Here is a 19,439-nt window from a genome sequence, read left to right as displayed (position 1 = left end):
GATGTGGGGATAAGACTATTGCAAGAGGGTGTTTGTTTTCCTTTTTATTTGATGGTGTTTTTTCCTCTTTCCTTTATTATAATAATAATTTTTTAAAAAGACTGTTGCAAGAGGACAGTGCTGGTAATAGCATAGCAGCTAGGATGTTGACAGATGAATTGGGGAGTCTCCAAATCTTACCTGGGTTGTGAAGGTGGCCATAGGAAAGCTATGCTCCTTCTGCAGTGTGGGAGTACCTTCCAGGTTGTTTACAAGGATTACAACAAGATAATATATTAATACTCTGAAAGCGTTACTAGTATTAATTTCCTGACCAGTAATAGGAATCAGACTCTTAAAATTCCGCATACTTTCACATGATCAAAATGTTTCCTTTGTATGCATGAAATCCCTACATTGATGAGAGTTTCCTTGGAGTCCCTTGGTTTGTAATCTGCTTTCCTCCAAGCATGAAAACTTGGGTAACGTGTACATGGTTGAGTGGAATGTGAAGGGTGTTCTCAAACTTATAGCTTATTGACATTTCTAGCTTGTCCTATAATTAGAGGGAGCGCCAGTTGAGAAATAAAGACCTGACCAAAAATATATTGGAAAATCCCCGATCCTTAAAACTTAGTCTTAGCTATCCAAAGCCTAAGTAAGAATCAAAATCTTAGCCACTACAAGGCCTAGCAGGCCTCCAGAAAGCATTTCTCCTGCAGCCTCGTGATGACTGCCTAACAGGCACCAATTTGTCTCCTTGCAATGTCTGCATTGACACTTGATGAGAAGTTATGGTTCACCACTCCGTGCTCTAGCCGTTGCAGGCCTCCCACTTTGTTCCAGTGAACTCCTAGGCTTTTCTGCTATATCTTCCTTAGATTTCAAGAGGGTGCTGGGTGCGTTTCAGGGAATTTTCAAGACATGAGAGAGTCCAGTTATACAAGCCACCCTTTCAGTAGTGCTGCTTCTGTCGAGGCATCACGTTGCAGCTGAGAGATGCTCTGTGAAATGATGGCTCAGCAGAAGTGGCGCTGCTGAAAGGGTGTCCTGCATGATAATTGGGCTCTCCCAGTGTCTTGGCAGCATCTTCTCTCTCTCACCCCTTTTGGTCTGCCCCTTCCCCCATAGCCTTGCTTGGCTTCTGAGGCCTCTATTCATCTCTCCTGTCCAGAGTCTTGGCAGAAGCAACACTGTTGAAAGGGGGAGGCTTGGGAAAGCCCAGTTATCATGCAAACGATATCATTAGAGTATGCCCCTGAATCTTGTTCAAAGCACAGGGAATTCTGTGGCAGCCCACCTGGGTTCCTCAGAAAAGGAGACTATATGGAATGTGATCTCAAAGGCAGAAAAGCATGGGAGTCATTGCAGTAGAATATCTCCCCATTTGGAAATGGGGCTGAAGCTTGGTGGTTAGTGCACTTGCTTTGCACCCCAGGTTCAACTCCTGGCATCGCCACATAAAATAATCTTGCGTACGAGTGATGGGGAAAAGTCTCCGCATGAAACCCTGGAGAGCTGCTGCCGGAGTAGGCAATACTGTGCTCAATGAACTGGCATAAAGTTGCTTCCTACGTTTGCATCCCTGAAAATAGAGCAAAAGATAAGTCCAAATCTCCATAGACACCATTTTGGATGCATTTAAAGCAGTAACTCCCAGATGCAAGCTAAGGTGGCACAGTCTGAGATATAAAGTATTGGATGCTCATTCGCACAAATGAGAGTAGGACTTGCCTTCTCCACAAAATTCTATACTGGAATGGAGCGCTTTTAAAGAGAAAACAAGTTGTGTTGCTTGTTTGAACCGTCCCTGTCAGCACAGCCAAAGGATGCAACTAGACAAGACAGTGGGAGTTTCCTAATGTTTGCATTAAGCTTAAAAGATGCTGGGAACTGCTGTACTGGGGGGAGGAAGTGCTTAACCCTTTCTCCCCTGTACCATTGTTCAAATAAATAGTTGACTCCCATCCCATTTCCTTTTCCACCCCATCCCCCAGTTTTAGAGAGTTGGTTTTAGATTGAGAAAATGCTGCAAGGGAGAAGGTTAACCTCCCTTGTTGTGGTGTACATCCCTAATCCTGTCAGTCTCTTCTTCCCTCCCCCTTCTCAGCCTGGAGTGCTTTCATCTTTCTTCTCCAGCATCCAGAGGCTGGACTTTAGAAGTTTCTCCAGAACACTTCCTCTTCTCTGCCAACCCTGTCCCACAGCAGCCTCTCACATGCCAGAAAAAGCCCCTTCAAATGGTCAGGGATCCACTAGATCAGGGGTCTCCAAACTTTTTGGCCAGAGGGCAGCATCAAATATCTGGCATGGTGTTGAGGGCTGGAAAAAAAAATTTAAATATAAAATTTATTTAAATAAATTAGAGATGGAATTTAGATGAGTGAATAAATGAATGAATGGGCTCATTCATTCAACCTCTCTGGCCCTTGAACACCCTCCAGACGCAACCAGAGCATAGTTCCAGTCATGTTTGACCAAGTGGGCCAGAGGCTTTCAGGCTGGCTGTGGGCCAGATAGAGGCTTGCTGTGGGCTGCATCTGGCCCCGGGCCGGGGTTTGGAGACCCCTGCGCTAGAGCATCAGGAACCAACAGAAGAGAAAATTGGCATAGACTGCACTTCAGGTGCACGAATGGGCTTTCTGAATCCCAGCCCACATGTTACCAAGAGACTTGGGTCTTTCTTAACTGTTCCCTAGATAAAAGCAGAAGGTGGCCCTTTCCTTTTTAAGAGTCTAACCCAGCAGTTCTCAAAATCTCAGGGAGTTTGAGAACCAAGGCAGGTTGTTGCAGGAGACGGGCAGGATTGCACTGCTGCCAAGTATAAGGGAGGTGGGGGTTTCTACTTACTTACAGCCAGCTCCAGCCTGGGGGGGGGGGTTTAGGGAGCCTGCAGACCCCACTGCAGTGCACCCCAAGCCTCCAAACTTCTGTAAAAAGTTAAAAAAAAAAAAAACCTACTTCGGTTTTGTGACAAAAACAGGAAGTGGTTTTTTTTTACTTTTTACAGAAGTTTGGAGTGCGCTGCAGAGGGATCCACAGGATTCCCAGCCCCCCAGGAGGCTGGAGCTGGCTATAGGTAAGTATAACCCACCCCCATCCCTGGCAGCAGCGCAATCCTGGGGCTTGTATTGCTGCCTTCTTCCTTTAAGGGACCTGAGACAGGACTTCTCGGGCTGGGGTGTTGCGATGCCCCAGTTTGAGAACCTCTGGTCTAGCCTCTTCAGGACAACATGGGTTTTTTGTTTGTTTCTTTAATGGAGAAAATGCACAAGAGTTTCATAGTAGCCACTAGGTTGTACATAGTGGGTTTACTCTGTACCTCTTTGCTTCTGCTGCCCACTTCCCACGGTTCCTGTGCAGTGAGAGCTAACGGGTGTTACAGCTTAGCAGCTGTTTGTACAGTGGCAAAGTGGTGTTGGTCTGGGAGTACAGGGTAAAGGAGACGTCTTTTGGGCATTGATGATGGGATTGTAGAAATTGGGGTTTACTCAAAGAGTGGCAGATTCAAAAGAGGGTAAATGCTGGGGAGAGAACACTGTTCTTGGTAGAGGCATGTTAAGTGTTGCACCCACAGGGGACCTGAAGCCATTTTTTCTTATGGTTAAAACGCTAATCAGTTGGGTGTCATGCTTTTGTGTTCTGTGTCCCTCTCTTGTTAAAACCTCCCCCACCTGCCAGCTGGCATTTTTTCCAAGCAAATATCACTGTTTGTCGACCAAGCTGTTTTATTTTTACTTTTTTTAAAGGTAACTCCTTGATGAAGACCTATTTTCAACAAAAAGGTATCCAACACTTCCAATGCTCTAGTAATTTTGTATGAATTCTACATGATTACCCCAGAACTCCAAAACACTGATTTTGCTGGTAGTTCACTGGTAACTAGAAAGTACTGGCTTGTCCTGCACCTCTGAGAATAACATTCCCTCTGTGTTAAATTTTATCTTGCCTTATGAGAAATGGGATGCCTTACTTGGAAAGTTGCTCTTCATTCCTGTTTTTCCCTTGCTGCAATAAAACCTGGCATATTAGTGAAATTTGTCCCTGGGCACCTTTGCAGACTCCATAATGCAAAGTTTTTGTGCACTATGGTGCCTGCCTTCAGCTCTTGCACGTGAAGGGTTCCGATGGAAGGAGTTGGCCTGCTTATGCTGTACTGTGCTTGCGTGGATTTGTTTTATTAGGTAGATTTGTATCCCTTTTTTTAAGAGCCCTCTAAAGCAGCTTGCAGCATTCATAAATTGCAGCAGATACATTAGGAACCTTTCATTTACTCTGAAACACAAAAACAAGCCAAGCAGGTGTCCGATGTCTTCACCTGCATTTTCGTTCCTCGCCCCTGCTCTCCCAGTTTCCTTCCCCCAGGGCAGTTAGTGTCAGAAGGCCCTGTGCTAGGGGAGGGGGCAGTCCAGCCAGAGGAGGGGCAGGTTCCTGCTTGCCTTGGTTATATAATAGATGGGGAAGCTGTTCTGAACGGGGGAGCTTCCTGGGATGAAGCGCAGCTCCCATGTCTGGGGAAGAAACGGGACTGTATCAGGTGTTGGTGTTTGTGGTGATCATGGTGCCCCTAAATTGTGCCGGGATAAAATCATTTAAAATGGAACGTCATGGGGCAAACCATTGTGGTAATGACACATCATCACTTGTTCTAACCAGATCTCTTTTCCTTTCCACTTTCTTTTTAAGGCACAACGACCAAAATCACAACTATTCCCGTGACGTCGAAACCTAATGTGATTGTTGTACAAAAGACAACAGGAAAAGGAACCACCATTCAAGGCCTTCCTGGCAAAAATGTGGTCACGACTTTGCTAAATGCAGGGGTAAGGAGAGCTGTGACAGCCAGGCCCTAGTGTTGAAAATCAGAGTTGGAGCAGAACTGTTGAGGGCCTACTGAAAGTGTGGTGACTGCTACATAGAGGCTCCTGTAAGCCATAGCAGTGATGAATTATGTGTGTGCAATTGAATCCACACACTGTGTGGCTTAGCAGATGTTTTGGCTCTTCTGTATGAGTTGTACTCTAAGAATGGTCTAACCGTGTACACAGAGAAGACTTTGACATGTACTGGCTGTTGCCCCGTGGAGAATGTCCATGTAATCTCTGTGTGCTCACAGTGACATGTGCACCAGGTTGTCTCACAATGCTTGTTTGTCTCCTGAGGCTGGCAAAAATCAAGTCCAAAGTAAGGTCATTTAGGCCAAACTTTAAAATGAGCTCACAAGTGCAAGCCTAAGAAGATTTTTGCTAACCTGCTTTCAGCTTGTATATAGTGAGAAGCCAGACAGCAAGGCTGCTTCTGTTTAACTTCTCTCCCACAACTGCCTTCCTCCATGGTCATTCCACCTGGTCATTGTAACAGTTATGTCAGAAGTGATACCTGAGCATGCTTGTTTTTCGTCTTCTCTTCCATCGTTTTTCCTTTTGGGCCCTGTCTCTTTTATTACATGCTGCTATTTTACCTTGTAAACCACTATGAATGCTTTGGCAGGAAGGTGATATATAAATGTAGCAAAAAGTGAATAATATCTACCATAGCCATTTTGAGGAACCAGTGTTTGGGAAGAAAGGCAGGGTACAGATATTTAAATAAACACATTTTGTACCTTGCCTACATGAGTATGTAAAATCTTGTTTGAACTTCTTTAAAAATATTCATGGGTAAAAATTGTTTAAGGATTAGTAAATTTTTTAGAAAAATGGGGATTTGACTTATTTATTTATCACATTTTAATACCCCCCTTCCTCCAAAGAGCTCAGGGCGGTGTACACAGCTGCTCCCTCTCCTTTTGTCCTCACAACGACCCTGTTAGGTAGGTGAGGCTGAGAGAAAGTGACTGGCCCAAGGTCACCCAGGAAACTTCATGGCAGAGGGGGGATTTGAACCTGGATCTTCCAGATCTAAGTCCACCTCCCAAACCACTACACTACCCTGGCTCATCTCTTTTCTTTTGGGGGATGATGGTGTCATCTACTAGGTGGTGGGGCATTGATGCCTCTGTAGGTGCACCACAGAGCAGATGGCTGTAGATAATTCAGACAATTAAGCCAGGCAATTCAAGAAAAGTCTTTTAAATTGCATTGACATGTGACATGGGGAGCTTTCTTACCTTTCAGTTATCTCATGATTGAACCTGCAAACTTTGTCTGCAGGGAGAGAAGACAATTCAAGCTGTGCCAGCTGGAACAAAACCCGCCATCATCACTGCCACCAGGCCCATCACCAAAATGATTGTCACACAGCCTAAAGGGATAGGCTCTGCTGTCCAGCCTGCCACCAAAATTATCCCAACCAAAATAGTGTATGGGCAGCAAGGTAAAACACAGGTATGCTTGAGAATCTTTTTCTGTCCTTTTTCTGTCCCGGGTTGAGAGTGGAGGGGGAAATGTGTTTCATCCGCTCCAAGAGGAAAATGCATGAAAGATCAAGAACTCCTTTGCACAGTTCTCATATCTTCCAGTTGTCATCTTGCATTAAAAGGCAGGTCAGTTTTGAAAATCTGATTGGAATAACCTGGGTGTGTAAATGCCCAAGCTTAAGTCCTAAAATGAGGCTTTTCCCCCTGTCTTTCTCTGTCTCAGGTCCTTATCAAACCAAAGCCAGTAACCTTTCAGGCGACAGTTGTGAGTGAGCAGACAAGGCAGCTGGTCACAGAAACTCTGCAGCAGGCATCCCGAGTGGTGGAGACAGGGAGTGCTTCGCTGCCAGAGGTGAAAGAAGAACCCCAGGTGTACACCGACACCAGCTCTTCTTCGACCGAATCCTCACAGGGTTCCCAAGGTTAAATTCCCTCCCTTCCAAAGGGTTTGTTGGGTGTGTTTTCCAAAGTCGCATGACGGTATGATGATCTGTCCCCTTTTGAATTTAACATTGCACGTGTAATGGAAGTTTAGTTCTCGGGGAGGGTGGAAGGTAAGACGAAACTCCAAGTGGGACTCTGGAGCTTTTCTACGTTCCTGACTGTTCCACATGCTCATGAGTTGTGGTTTGATTGTGCCATATTTTGCTTGGTTTTTAATTTATACCCCATTTTTCTTACTCAACAGGCTCCAAAGTGGCTTACAACTCAAATGCGCACAATGATAAAATTATAGTATGGTAGCTAGTGATAGGTGACTGACCTAAGACAGGGGTCTCCAAACTTTCCAGGAGAAAGTATATCTTACTTTCCACATCGTATATCTTACACATTTTCACGGGCTGCAAATTTTTTATAGGGCTGTTATCCAGTTTTTTATAGGGCTGAAGCGAGTGATGCTCAGCACACTGTTTCTGTCGGATCTGTTGCAAAAACCCCTTTGTTTCTTTGTTTGTTTGTTTGCATGTACAAAACTGACTGTTCCCCACTGCAATCATTTTACACTGTTGTTGAAAAGTCAACATGCGGAAACCTTAATTGTTTTATCGGCAGGGGTTGAATAACTCTGGTTTGAGGGTCTTAAAGCGTATGGCCCAGGTGACTGAAAATGAGGGTTAACCAGTTGGACGCCACTTTGACTGTATGGAAAGGAGTATGGTGTACAGAAATGTACATGTTAACTGTCCGACTACACGGTTGGAAAACAAATAATTTTAAGTTGCTAGGGACCGGATAATATGTTGTAGTGGGCCACCTGTGGCCCCCAGGCTGTAGTTTGGGACCCCTGACCTATGGTCACTCAGTGAGCTGTAAAGGCTGTCAGGATCTGAACGTGGATCTCCCCACTTCTAGGCTGACACTTGAGACACTATTTCACATGGGCTATAATGCAGCATTTTGTGCAGGTCAGTCAGATGTGGCCTTTCACTCTGAAGTTACAAACAGCCACTTGCAGCTATTGCTGTTTTTCAGTGGCCAGATTTCCTGGCACACCATGTCTCTTCTATGATATGCAAGTACATGTAGTGCTGCTTATGGCTGTTTGGTGGTACTGGCTGCCTGGGGTTGAGTGTTGGATTTTTGTCTTGTTATTGTAAGGAAGCTATGGCAGTCAGGGTTGGAGTGGGAGTGGCCACCAGGATCAGCAGAGTTTGGGCCAGGGAGAAGGATAGCAGAGTCTTTTAATATGCCCACTGTGCTCCGTGGACCTCGTGTTGGAGACAGGTACTTCATGTGGGTGACACATGAGTGGTGAGCTGGGTCTGTTGCATGGCAGAGATTGAGACAAACGTGATTTGACTTGGGGTTCCCCAACCCTTCTGCATTTCAGATTCGCAACCTGTGGTTCATGTGATTGCATCTCGAAGCCAGGATTGGTCAGAACACGAGATTTCTGTGGACTCGAGTCCAACAATTATCTACCAGGATGTCTCCAGTGAATCTCAGTCAGCCACTTCAACAATAAAAGCACTGTTGGAGCTCCAGCAGACAACAGGTGGGTAGCTTTTGGTTTGGGGGGCTCTCAAAGTGGAAAATGGACAATGCGTGCTCTTGGTCAAACTCTGGGAAACAAAATTGTTGAGGCAGACTTGCATGCGGTACTCATTCAGTATGTTGGCCTTCCATGCTGTACTCTTTTTCCGGAGTCATTTTTCAAATTAACTTCCCATTATTTGTTCCCTTTTTATTTGCCGGTGCAGTAAAGGAGAAACTGGAATCGAAACCAAGGCAACCAACCATTGACCTGAGCCAAATGGCAGTTCCCATTCAGATGGCTCAAGAGAAACGACATTCTCCAGAAAGCCCTTCTATTGCAGTGGTGGAGTCGGAGCTAGTGGCTGAATATATCACCACTGGTAAGTCACATGAGATACATCTGCCGATCTGACTTGGCTTGGTAGAGAAAGTCCTTCTGGGCCTGTGTTTACATACCCTGCAACTATATATACCCTGTAACTACATTTTTAAATTTATTCCTTCATCAGAAAGAAACCTGTGTAGGCAGAAAGCTAGCCTAGAAAGGAGAAATCTTGACTGAAACTCTGAGAAGCTGGGTTTCTACTTGCAGGGAATGTGTTTCTTAGAATGGGGGATGTACACAAATTTTTCAGATATGGTGCCCCTCCTGTCTGGAATTATATAGACAATTCCACAATTTTGGGAGTCACAAACTCATTCTTCTGCAGGTGTACTGGCCTGGATGGTTTTAAAAAGAGGAAGTAGGTTTAACCTCCATGAATTTGTCTCTTGAAGACTATTAACCTCATAGATTCAGAGCAGAACACCCAAGCTCTTGGGGAAGGTACATCTGTTTCAGCCCCTTCAGTCAGTTGTGGCATAGAAGACCCACAATGGAATTTCCAAACTTTTTAAAAAAAACTTTAAAGCAGCTGGGGTGTGTTGCTGACTTTTGAGCAGCCATGCTGCTGGGGTTGCAGCCCCAGTAAGGGGGTGCAGGGAGTGTCAGAATTGTGCCTGTATCTTTTTTTCCCTGTCTAATAGCTTTGGGAGGTGGGATAGCACGTGATCAGGGAAGTCCAAACAGTCCTTAATCAAAGAGGAGGATCACAACCACACACGCAAAATCTTTGTCCCACTTCCCACAAACAGGAGATACTTGATTGTGTTGGCAAGTTTGCTTGAGCTGGTTCATAAAATACAGAAGCATTCCCATGACAAAGATTTTTATCTATATGTTAGGATCAGCAAGAAAAAGAACAAACCTTAACAGCTCTCCTTCTGTGTGTGTGGTTAAAACAGTCCCTCTCCCACTGCTGTTCCATTCAAAACAGAGCACTTGACAGCTTCCTTTGATGTTTAAAAAATAAATACAATCAGGAGATCCAGATATCCAGGTTGCCTCTGTTTTGTCTCTGAAAAGGGGAGAAGCAACTGGGTGTCATGCCTTTGCCACTCAAGCTCCCCAAGGGCATTTGGCTGGCTGCTGTTGGAACTAGCATGTTGAAAGGTCATCTCTAGCAAGGCAAAGCTTGCTGTTCAGTTTCCCCCTGCTGTATGAAGTTCCAGTGATTTGCATATTTCTCTGTCTTCGCCTCTGAATGTTTGCAACTTGATCTAAACCAATAGCTGGTTAGGCTTTAGAGCTAACACCTGCTGGACATGAGCAGAGCAACTTGCCTCTTCTCTTAGCTCTAACCTTTTTGTCTATCTGCAGACTCAGGAAGACAGCACTGTATTGGTTCACATTCGGAAGAATTTCTCCAAAACCACATAGGTTAGATGTTTTCTTTCTAAAGGCCTTTTAAAAATTGGTAGAAGGTATTGGAGGTCCTAGGATCACCTGGTTAAAAACACTTTCCAGCAGCACTGATGCAGGACAACTTTGAAAAGAGTGCATTAAGTTTCATGTTTACATTGGGGTGGCTTACATGTGAATCGGCCTCTGTAATGAGCAGAAGCTTCCGGGTAGCTGTGGCATCTATCAAACCCAATAGCAGCTTGGAAAGATATGCCAGCTTCGTATTCCTCTTAGCCTAGTATCTTATGATAACAGGAAGGAACAAACAGTTGATTTTGCTGTGGCTTTTTTTTTACTGCTTGATGATGAAGTCAGACACTACTTAATGGCTGAGTAAGCAAGCAGGCAAAAAGCAGCAATAAGGCAGGTGTGGAAGAAGGCTCTCTGCAGGTGCCTGTACCAACTGTTGGAATTGATAACTGCCACAGTCACCCAGAGGCTCCTGACCACAGGAAAACTTGTTCATACAAGCCTATCATCCTGGGGGTCATCGTTGACGCTTTGTCTGAGAGAATGAATCTGGGGGCCCTACAGTGTGTTGCTGCTCTTGGTTATGGGGAGTCACAATTTTTCTCAGAAAATAATTTTGCTAACATCAGAAAGGTGCCTACTCACAACTAACACCAAAGTTCTTCTGGGTCTGTTGGTACCCAGAACGTTTTGTGTGGCAGAGTGGGATGTTGGACTCGATGACCTCCAAAATCCCTTCCAATATGGTATGAGTTAAGCAAAGCAAAAGGGCCATCTGTTCACTGCTTTTCAACAAAAAAAAAAGTCATGAAATGGTTTGCATAGCAAGAGAATTTGGGGTGGGTGGAGGAAATTATTCATTAATTTGCTCATCTGTACGCACTCTGCTTTGCAGTTGTTCAGCTGAGTCGGTGAGTTCTAAGGAATGATTGTTGACCCCTTCCGCTTTTTCAGTTAGCCATCGATCCCAGCCCCACCAGCAGTCTTCCCAGCCCCAACGGACCTTGCTGCAGCATGTGGCTCAGTCACAGACAGCGACGCAGACATCCGTTGTGGTTAAGTCCATCCCGGCGTCCTCCACAGGGGCCATCACCCATATCATGCAACAGGTCAGCTGCGTTCTTCCTCAGAGGTAGTCTTTGTGCTCCTGGAAGGTAGGGAAGTGACCACTCATCTTGAGCAGGCCTGCCTAGTGAGGTGATGCTAGAACTCAGTATCGCCTCAGAAAATTGGGAGGAAACTGTCTTAGGTATGACTTTCAGCAGTTTCCCCTCTCACTGCAGCCCCCCATTGCTACATCCCCCACTATTGCAAAGGATCCCCCAGAACATCAGTCCCCCCAAGAGCTGTTTTGAAGGAAGGCTCAGCAAGCTGCCCTAGTTGCATACGTGCTGTAGCACTAAGCATTCTACTTAGGATAGCGGTCCCTGATTTATAAGTAACTTGGACGTAGATTTGAACTTGTATGTTCTTATTCCCATTTTAATGGCATACAGTTAGTAATTGGCTTCTTCCCCAGGTCAACGCTTCACTTCTGTCTGTTCCTCCCGCCATTATGTATGTACCATGTGTGAGTCTGTCTGCTCTTTGGTGGACCCCTGGCAGTTTATAAAAACAAAAATGGATCTGACAAGCTTTAATCTGATCACTCTGGTCTGCAGCATTCTGGCTGTAGACAATTCTTCCTTCCCATTCCGAGTGCTTGCTGCCCATTCCCTGCCCTAGTGCAGGCTGTGACATTCTTCTTGCTGGTGGTTGTTTGGTTTCATATTTTCACACCTCTCCTGTGTCTGTCAAGGCCCTGAGCCACACGGCGTTCACCAAACACAGCGAACAGCTTGGCACTGAAGAAGGTGAAGTAGAAGAAATGGATACCTTGGATCCTCAGACTGGCCTCTTCTACAGATCTGCCCTGACCCAGTCACAGACCCAGAAGCAACAGAAGCTCACTCAACCTCAGCTGGAGCAGACACAGCTGCAGGTCAAGACACTGCAGTGCTTCCAGGCAAAACAGAAGCAGACCATCCACCTCCAGGCAGATCAGCTCTCCCACAAGTTGCCGCAGATGCCCCAGCTTTCCATCCGGCACCAGAAGCTTGCCCCATTGCAGCAAGACTCGTCACAGCCCAAGCTGGACCCCCAGCAGACTCTGCACCACTCCATAACCCGAGAACGGCAGCTTCCCACCTTGGTGGCCCAGCCCCAACAAACTGTTGTTCAGGTGCTGGCAGTGAAAACAACGCAGCAGCTGCCCAAACTGCAACAAGCACCCACAGCCCCCAAAATCTACGTCCAGCCCCAACCTCCCCAGGGCCAAATGCAGCTCTCTGCCACTTCTGAGAAGCAATCAGCGAACCAGGTAAGCGGCTCTTGGCAAATGTGTACACCTGTGGGCTGGGCAGAAATGGGTTAAAATAACATTCAATATGCAGTAGATTAAAGCTCTTCTTTCAGGAGGCAAAGTATCTTAAAAAGCATGTCTTAAAAGGCAGGAACAACGGATGCTTCACTGCCCCTCTACCAGCAGTTAGTAGCATGGTCACATCTGTCTCTTTAGGGAGGCTGTTCCACAGTGGAAAGGGTACCCTTGCATACGGACAGTCCCTGACCCCCTGTCAGTGGGAGAGACCTTAGGATTTACTCTAAATGTTTCAGTCCTGCTTCTCTTGCACTAACTAGGTAGCTCAGAGCAGCTTACTGCAGAGAGACAGAAGTAAATAAGATGATTTCAAACACAGTGATAACAGTGTAGTAGAATGATTCCGAACCGTTTATTGCTTTAGCCTTTCCCCAAGCTCTCCTTAATGAGCTGCAAAAATAGCTAAGTCTGCTATTATCTTAAAAGCAAGCCAGTTTCTCAGCATGAGCTTTTGTAGACTACATTCCATGTCATTGGATGAAGCAAAGTCTTTCACAGACAGGTCTATATGCACACACTAGAACAAGGAAAAGCAAAGCAAATGTCAAAGGGGGTCTGAAGGGGCCCTGGGATAAAGAAGCACGCATGACGACCATTTGTATGTCCAGCACAGGGGCCATTCACAAGACCAGTAGTAGCAAAGCAAGCAGTGTTCCCTGAGGCCTTTGCATGGCACTGGAAGGCATATAGAGACAGAGCTATACAGAGCTCTCCAGAGACCAACTTTCCAGTACGTCAGCACCGCAACTGGAAAGGCTCTGCTCTTTGTGCCCATTCAGTTCCATTGGCAAGACCCAGAGCAGGTCCTCAGCTGTTGGATGGAGTGTATGAGTGTGCAGAAGGCTGTCCTTAAGGTGTTGTAGTCCATTTTTAATGACAACAAGGAAAAGCAGTTTTCAAAGGCCAACTGAAACAAGGCATTAGCTTCCCCTCCCTGATAGCTTTCTGAAAAGAAGCTTGGCAGAGTTTCACAACTTCAGGGCTGCTGCAGGAAAGCTCCTGCTCCTAGCAGAGGGGAACATGGCCGCCTCATAGGATGGTTTTTGTGGTAGGCCACGGCAGAGGATCTTAAGTTGGGGGGTGGGGGAAACGGGACAGACCCAAATTAGAGGAGATATTTCCTGAGTTTACTGTGTTTAGAGCTGTTTGAGGCTTCAACGGTAAGGGTCCACACTGAGAATTACATCTGGAGCCAAACTGGCAGGTGAAGTGCGACTGTTCATCAGCGCCTGTTAGCACTTAGACTGTTGCCTTCTGTTGCTTAGACTGTTGCCTGAAATTTCAGAAAGGATGTCGGAGCATTGAGTGTGTGCCTGCGAGTATTAATTTAGATCTGAGTGTGGAGGGAGAAGATGGAGGGTTTGAGCCTCTATTTAATAATCTGCATCTATATAGTGCTTTCTAAAGCTCAAAACGTGTTACTAGTTTGTCATTCCAACCACAGCCCTGCAAGGTAGTTCAGTATTGTCTCTGATTCGCAGGTGGTGGGCTGAGCAGCTTGCCGAAGACCCACCTAGTCAGTTTGTGGTAGAGGTGGAGGTGAGACTTGAACTGAGAACTTTCTGATTTGCAGCTCAGACACTTGGCTGCTGTGTGCTGCACCGGCTATACTTGCGGTGGCGGTGCCTGCTGAATGCAAGGGAGAAGAATCGCCTGTCATGATGTAGCTGTTGGTAGGGTGGAGCCCCGTCTATCTTGCAGCTTCTTTTGGATGCTTCTCGATGCAGAACTTCGCAATTGCACAGATTGCGCCCTAATTTTTTCTTTTTTTCTTTTTGTTTGTTCTTTTTTTAGGTATAAAGTTATTGATTTTCGTCCCCGTAATACCCTTTTTTAATTTCTATGGAAATAAAGACGAGTGCCCGGCGGCGGTCTAAGGATCTCCATTGTACGTCTTCCTTTGTAGTTTACATCACCCTCGGCTTAGTAACTTTATGTCCTAGAAGAGCAATCTCATTTTCCTTGGGAGGGCAAAAACTGCAAAGGAGTGAAGGAAAATGAATTAGTTAACCAAAAACATTGTCTGTTTCAACCACCAGACAAAATTTATAGTTTTTTTTTTTAAAAAAAGCTTTTGTCCCTAGGCACTCTGAACCTTTTTGAAGGGAGGATGAACAGGGCAATGCTTGGGGGGTGTAAATCCCAAAGGAAAACGGGACTGCTGTGACCTAATTTCGAAAGCGGACCTCGAGCAGTCTGGAAATCTCTCCCTTGCCTCGGCTTCCGATTAGTTTCCCTTTTGGCTGCTGATTATTTTGTGTTAACCCCCTGAGTCTCTTCCCCCATAGAAGCTGTTGCTGGTGTGTGGTTTTTTGTTTTTTTTTAATGATGTAGGCTTAAGTAATAATGGAAATGACCTGCCTGTAACATGCACAAACCAAATTTGATTTTCAGGTGCACCAGCCCATAATAACCCAAGGATCCTCTGTTACAAAGATAACTTTTGAGGGGCATCAGCCACCCACCGTGTCCAAGGTGGCCAGTGTCAGTGCAGTTCCCAAGCTGGCGCCACCCCTTCCGAGCCTCTTCCCTGCTCAGGTGCCCGCGAAGACAGCGGTAGCGGACATTTTGAAAATGTCCATGATGGAAGCTCAGATTGACACAAGTGTAGACCGTATGCTAGTGGACCCCCCAAACAACAAGGCCTCTCCCGCCAGTAGCCTGACTAGCGAAGCCGAGTCCTCGCCTGCCTCTGTGCTGCGGGTGGCCACCGTAGGGGCAGCAACCGCTGTGGCAGCATCCGTCCTCCAGCAGCCCAAGCATTTAGACTCTGCTTCCAGCCCCCCGTCTTTGTCAGAGAGGAAACAGACTGTCGCGGCAACACCGGCAACCAGCCAGTTTATACGGATCCAGAATATAGCCCCAAAGAAAGCAGAGGAGATCCCTGCAGAGATCTTAATTCAGGTAAGCTGTGTAAGAGACCCTGAATGTACAGAAATGCTTTATTTCGCAAGAGGGCTTCAGTCCTAAACATACTGATGTTTGTGTGCCGGCTTAGGTTCATGTGTAACATGAAAACTTAGTGTAGCTCAACAACGACTTCATGTTATGTCTATGTATGTATGTATGTATGTATGTATGTATGTATGTATGTATGTATGTATGTAGCACTTAGAAGAATCCAAAATGCTTCATGTTTTGGTGTAGTAATTCCTGCACACAACCCTATGATCATTATAATATGATATTAACCCCATCTGCAGATTTTGGGTTTGGGAGGCCATCCCAGGAGTTCACGACAGAAGCGATACTGTAAACACAGTTTGATTTTTGGTCATAATTCAGCACCAAGTGAGATGAAGAGAAGGCTTATAATCGGATCTTCCATCTCTTTCATATTTTTTTTAAGCAGCAGTGAGGAAGGAGCGGAATACAGAAAACCCTCAGTTTAAAGGACCTCAATTTAAGGGACTTTTGAAATAATGGGCAATTTCAGAGTTTCTTTTAAATGCCATTGCAATTAAATCAGTTATGTCAAAGCAGCTCTGTAAGGTAGCTAAGTGTGGAAAGCACTAGGGGCAGTCTTGCCTAGCCTCCAGGGCTGGTGCTGGAGCTGCTGCTCTCCATTTTGTTCTTGATCAGGATGCTCTTGGCATGGAGAGTTCCTCAGAAGTGAGTTCCAGTGCATTCCACTTTCTGAGGAACTCCCTTCCTAGCGAGGTCCCAGGAATTGAAGATATGTCTCCATTCCTAAGCACCCTACTTGAGGGCAAAATGGGGAGTGGCATCTCTAGCATTGGGCTAGAGGTAGGCAAACTTACTCCCTCCCAACCATTACCTGCCCCTCCATCTGTGCTGCTGCTCCTTTTTCCACTACAGTGTCCTTAGAGCACGCTGGTGGGGAGCAGAGCGGCAGCACAGATGGTGCTTCTAAGGTTGAAGTTTACAGGATTAATCCATTGGGGGCAGTGTTTACTTTAAGGGGTCCGAACCAGCATGACAGCATCTCTGGATGCTCAGTGAGGGCATCACTTCTTGGAATTCTAAGCTGGGCAGTTACTCAGCTTAGAGGGAACACTGATGGGGAAGGGGGTATTCAAATTTACAGGACTTTTGTCGTTGGCAGACACCCCTTCTCCCTGTTAGTCCATTAAATTGAGGGTTTGCTGTATGTTTTTCCAAGAGGGCAAGAGTTCCTGGACGGAAATTTTAGTGGAGGAATAGTGCCAGGAAGAGTTAAACTCCTTCTCCTCTCCCAGCACTGTGGCCATAATCTGAATCTGCCCCAGCTGCTGTTATAATGGGTGATGCCAGAGATTGAACCTTCGGCCTTCTGCATGGAAGGCGCATGATCTACTGGCATGGAAACAATTGCAAACTGGATGAGCGTGTCAGAAAAAAGAAAACAAAAGGCAGCAGGCTCTGTCTCTTGGCCACTGCACTACAGCAGCTCCCTTGTGTAGCCCTGGGAAAGACCATATGGTGCTTGCAGAAATACACCTTGCAAGAAAAGCCCTCCTGCTTTGTTGCAACCCCCCTTAATGCACAACATTTTCTCCCCTTCCCAGACTATCCCCCAGTATTCTGTTGCATGCCACTCCACCTCCAATGTTGTCGTGGAACCAAGCGGCCTTCTGGAGCTCAACAACTTCACCAGCCAACGGCTTGATGAGGAGGAGACTGTGATGGAGCAGGATGTCGACAGCAGCACCGAGGATGGGGCCGAGCCAAGCCCCATGCAGACTTCTGAACAGTCCTAGAGCCTCAAGGACGCTGGAGTGCACTTTAGAAAGCAGACGGACTTGGTGGTTGGCATCCAAGGCACCCTCGCATTGCTCTTCCCAAGCACTTTGCCTGCCAGAGGCATTTGAGGGGGACCCTTCAAGCATCGGTGCATAAATGAGACTGTATCGGTGAGTCAGGGTTGTGAAACGGTTTCTGAGAAAGATGGTGTTGCTGAGCTGGAATAAACTGACGACAGTGGAATGTATTTCTTTAAGCAAAGAAGAAAAAAGAGAACACACAGTGACTTTTTGTTTTTAAGGTGAATTGAAGGGTGCATTGATTTTTTTGTATGACATTCTAGACTGACTCCTGAAAACTTCTCAGTGAAAAAGCAGAATGAAACCGTGTCATAAGGAAGATGTCCGCCATTTTTTTAAAAAATTGCATGTCAAGTCTCTAAAACCTGTTCTTCATAGCACTGGGAAAGCCCCTGAGAAGTTCTGTCTTGAGCCTCTTCTCTGCACTGTCGTGTCTTTTTGTTTTTAAATAAGCTTTAAAAATTTGGCTGGGTATCTTGATGGTGGTCATCAATGTTCAGGAATACTCAGAATCATGAGGGAACACTGTGAGGGGCTTCATAGCAAGGAAGCATTTCTGTCTTTTTCTTTTCATCATGCATAGATGAAAATGTTGGAGTCCCAAATTGCGAATATTTATTTATTCAATTATAAAGTCCTACAGCTATAATTCCAGCTTATGCTTTTGGTCCTGTTAAACAGGCCAGTGAACTTAGACTTGACTTATCCAAACAAAACGGTTTCATCTTTAAGCTGTGGGAGGAGAGCAGACCATATCTCAATGTAAATGGTTTCAGAATGAGGGCATTGATCACATTTTCTCTCAAACTCGGGCCTGGGTTGAGACCTTCAGGAATTACTTTTTTTTCTAGTGTGCTTTATTTAAAAAAAATGCACACAACTTTCAGTTATGACTGGGAATTTTAAAACTAAAATTTGCTGACACCTTTATAGGTTCTCTTTGTTTTGAGGTGATCCTTTTCAGCCTTACAATTTTGGTTTGCACAAGTAATATGTTGAGGTTTTCTGATGGTTAAAGCACCCAGATTAAAAAAGAGAGGAGAAAACAGTCTCTTGTACATTTTGGTAATGAAGACATTGCTTTTTTAAAAAGACAACTGTATATAGGAACAAGGTTTTTAACTGTTTTTGTATAGATTTCATTATAAATAAGCATTTTAAGATTTTTGATGTACCCTGTATATACATTATCAGCTGAACTGCCCACTTTTTAGTGCTGAAGTACTACTTTAAGTAGAAACTCTCTGAAGGCTCTAATACAGTTTTTGTGTCGATATTTTCTAAACTGTGATTTTATTGTTGGAAAAAGTAGTTGTAATTAAACAGCTAGAAAAAAGGAAACACTCCAGGAGCTGAAGTACAATACCAAAACCCTTCCATTGTCCTTTAAGTATCATGTGTGTAACACTTGGCTATCCTACAGGTGGTGCTGTTGGCCATCCTTTAGCTTCTGTTGGCTGTTAACTTCTTGATAAAAGTCTTGCTGACTTTTCCCTTCCTTCTGACTCTTTGTCCCAGTGTGACAGTCCTAATGATTTGGTGATGCAGTGGGCCTTGTTGTGCATTGGGTGTGTGTGCTTGTGGCTTAATGAAACCTGCAGTCCTTCTCTAGATGCTTGGAAAGAGCTGGTGATTGTTGTGTGGATCACGTAACAGTCCTGACCCAGAGCTGGCAGGTGTGTGCACAGCCAGCTGAGAATGGAACTCAAGTAGTCGCTGCAAGGCATGTCCCTGTTATGTGTGCTTATCTTCCTTGCTTGAATGAAGTGGCTGCATTTTTAACAAGAAGTTTACAAGGTTTCCTGCTCCTGAAGTGAAATTGTTTTGTTCCATTATTTATGTACTGTATATCTTACAGAGAATGAGAAGTCCTTCCTCACAGGGGCAATCAAGGTGAATCTGTTGTTAGACAACATAGCAGAGGAAGGGAAATGGAGGTGAGTAAGCAGAGAGAATATGCTATTGTTACATATGCTTAGTTACCAAGGGCGGCATAGAAAAGGTGGGTTTTGAGGAGAGATCACAGGTGATCTAGGATCAGGCATAAAGGAAGCAAGGGAGAAAATGGTCTGCAAAGCATAAGACTTTGACAACTGAGAACAGTGGAGCTGGAAAAGTGAAGGTCATGGTTAGACATGTGCAATATGAGAGTAGAGACAAAGTGAGGACAGGGTGGAGGGTTTTGAAAGG

At 45.3% G+C, this 19,439-nt stretch overlaps 1 protein-coding gene across 7 annotated transcripts in view; it reads left to right on the top strand.

Annotated features, from left to right (window-relative positions):
- Window positions 1–18,747, top strand: part of EMSY (EMSY transcriptional repressor, BRCA2 interacting) — a 39,691-nt gene extending 20,944 nt beyond the window's left edge. For 4 of the 7 annotated variants that reach the window (XM_066621829.1, XM_066621828.1, XM_066621827.1 and 1 more), the window contains exons 12-22: window positions 3,729–3,764; window positions 4,666–4,802; window positions 6,132–6,305; window positions 6,561–6,759; window positions 8,169–8,333; window positions 8,539–8,694; window positions 10,014–10,073; window positions 11,022–11,176; window positions 11,866–12,426; window positions 14,881–15,390; window positions 16,995–18,747. In XM_066621829.1, coding sequence (XP_066477926.1) covers window positions 3,729–3,764; window positions 4,666–4,802; window positions 6,132–6,305; window positions 6,561–6,759; window positions 8,169–8,333; window positions 8,539–8,694; window positions 10,014–10,073; window positions 11,022–11,176; window positions 11,866–12,426; window positions 14,881–15,390; window positions 16,995–17,186 — 2,345 coding nt within the window. In that variant the 3' untranslated portion in view covers window positions 17,187–18,747. Of the gene's footprint in view, window positions 1–3,728; window positions 3,765–4,665; window positions 4,803–6,131; window positions 6,306–6,560; window positions 6,760–8,168; window positions 8,334–8,538; window positions 8,695–10,013; window positions 10,074–11,021; window positions 11,177–11,865; window positions 12,427–14,280; window positions 14,375–14,880; window positions 15,391–16,994 lie in introns of those variants that run through there. The other 3 variants (XM_066621831.1, XM_066621830.1, XR_010794143.1) reach the window with 2 other exon arrangements.
- Window positions 18,748–19,439: the final 692 nt, after the last annotated feature.

The sequence above is a fragment of the Tiliqua scincoides genome, chromosome 3, assembly GCF_035046505.1.
Source record: "Tiliqua scincoides isolate rTilSci1 chromosome 3, rTilSci1.hap2, whole genome shotgun sequence".
Classification (NCBI taxonomy): domain Eukaryota; kingdom Metazoa; phylum Chordata; class Lepidosauria; order Squamata; family Scincidae; genus Tiliqua; species Tiliqua scincoides.
Note: the sequence above shows the minus strand (reverse complement) of the source record. Positions and strands in the feature narration are given on the sequence as shown.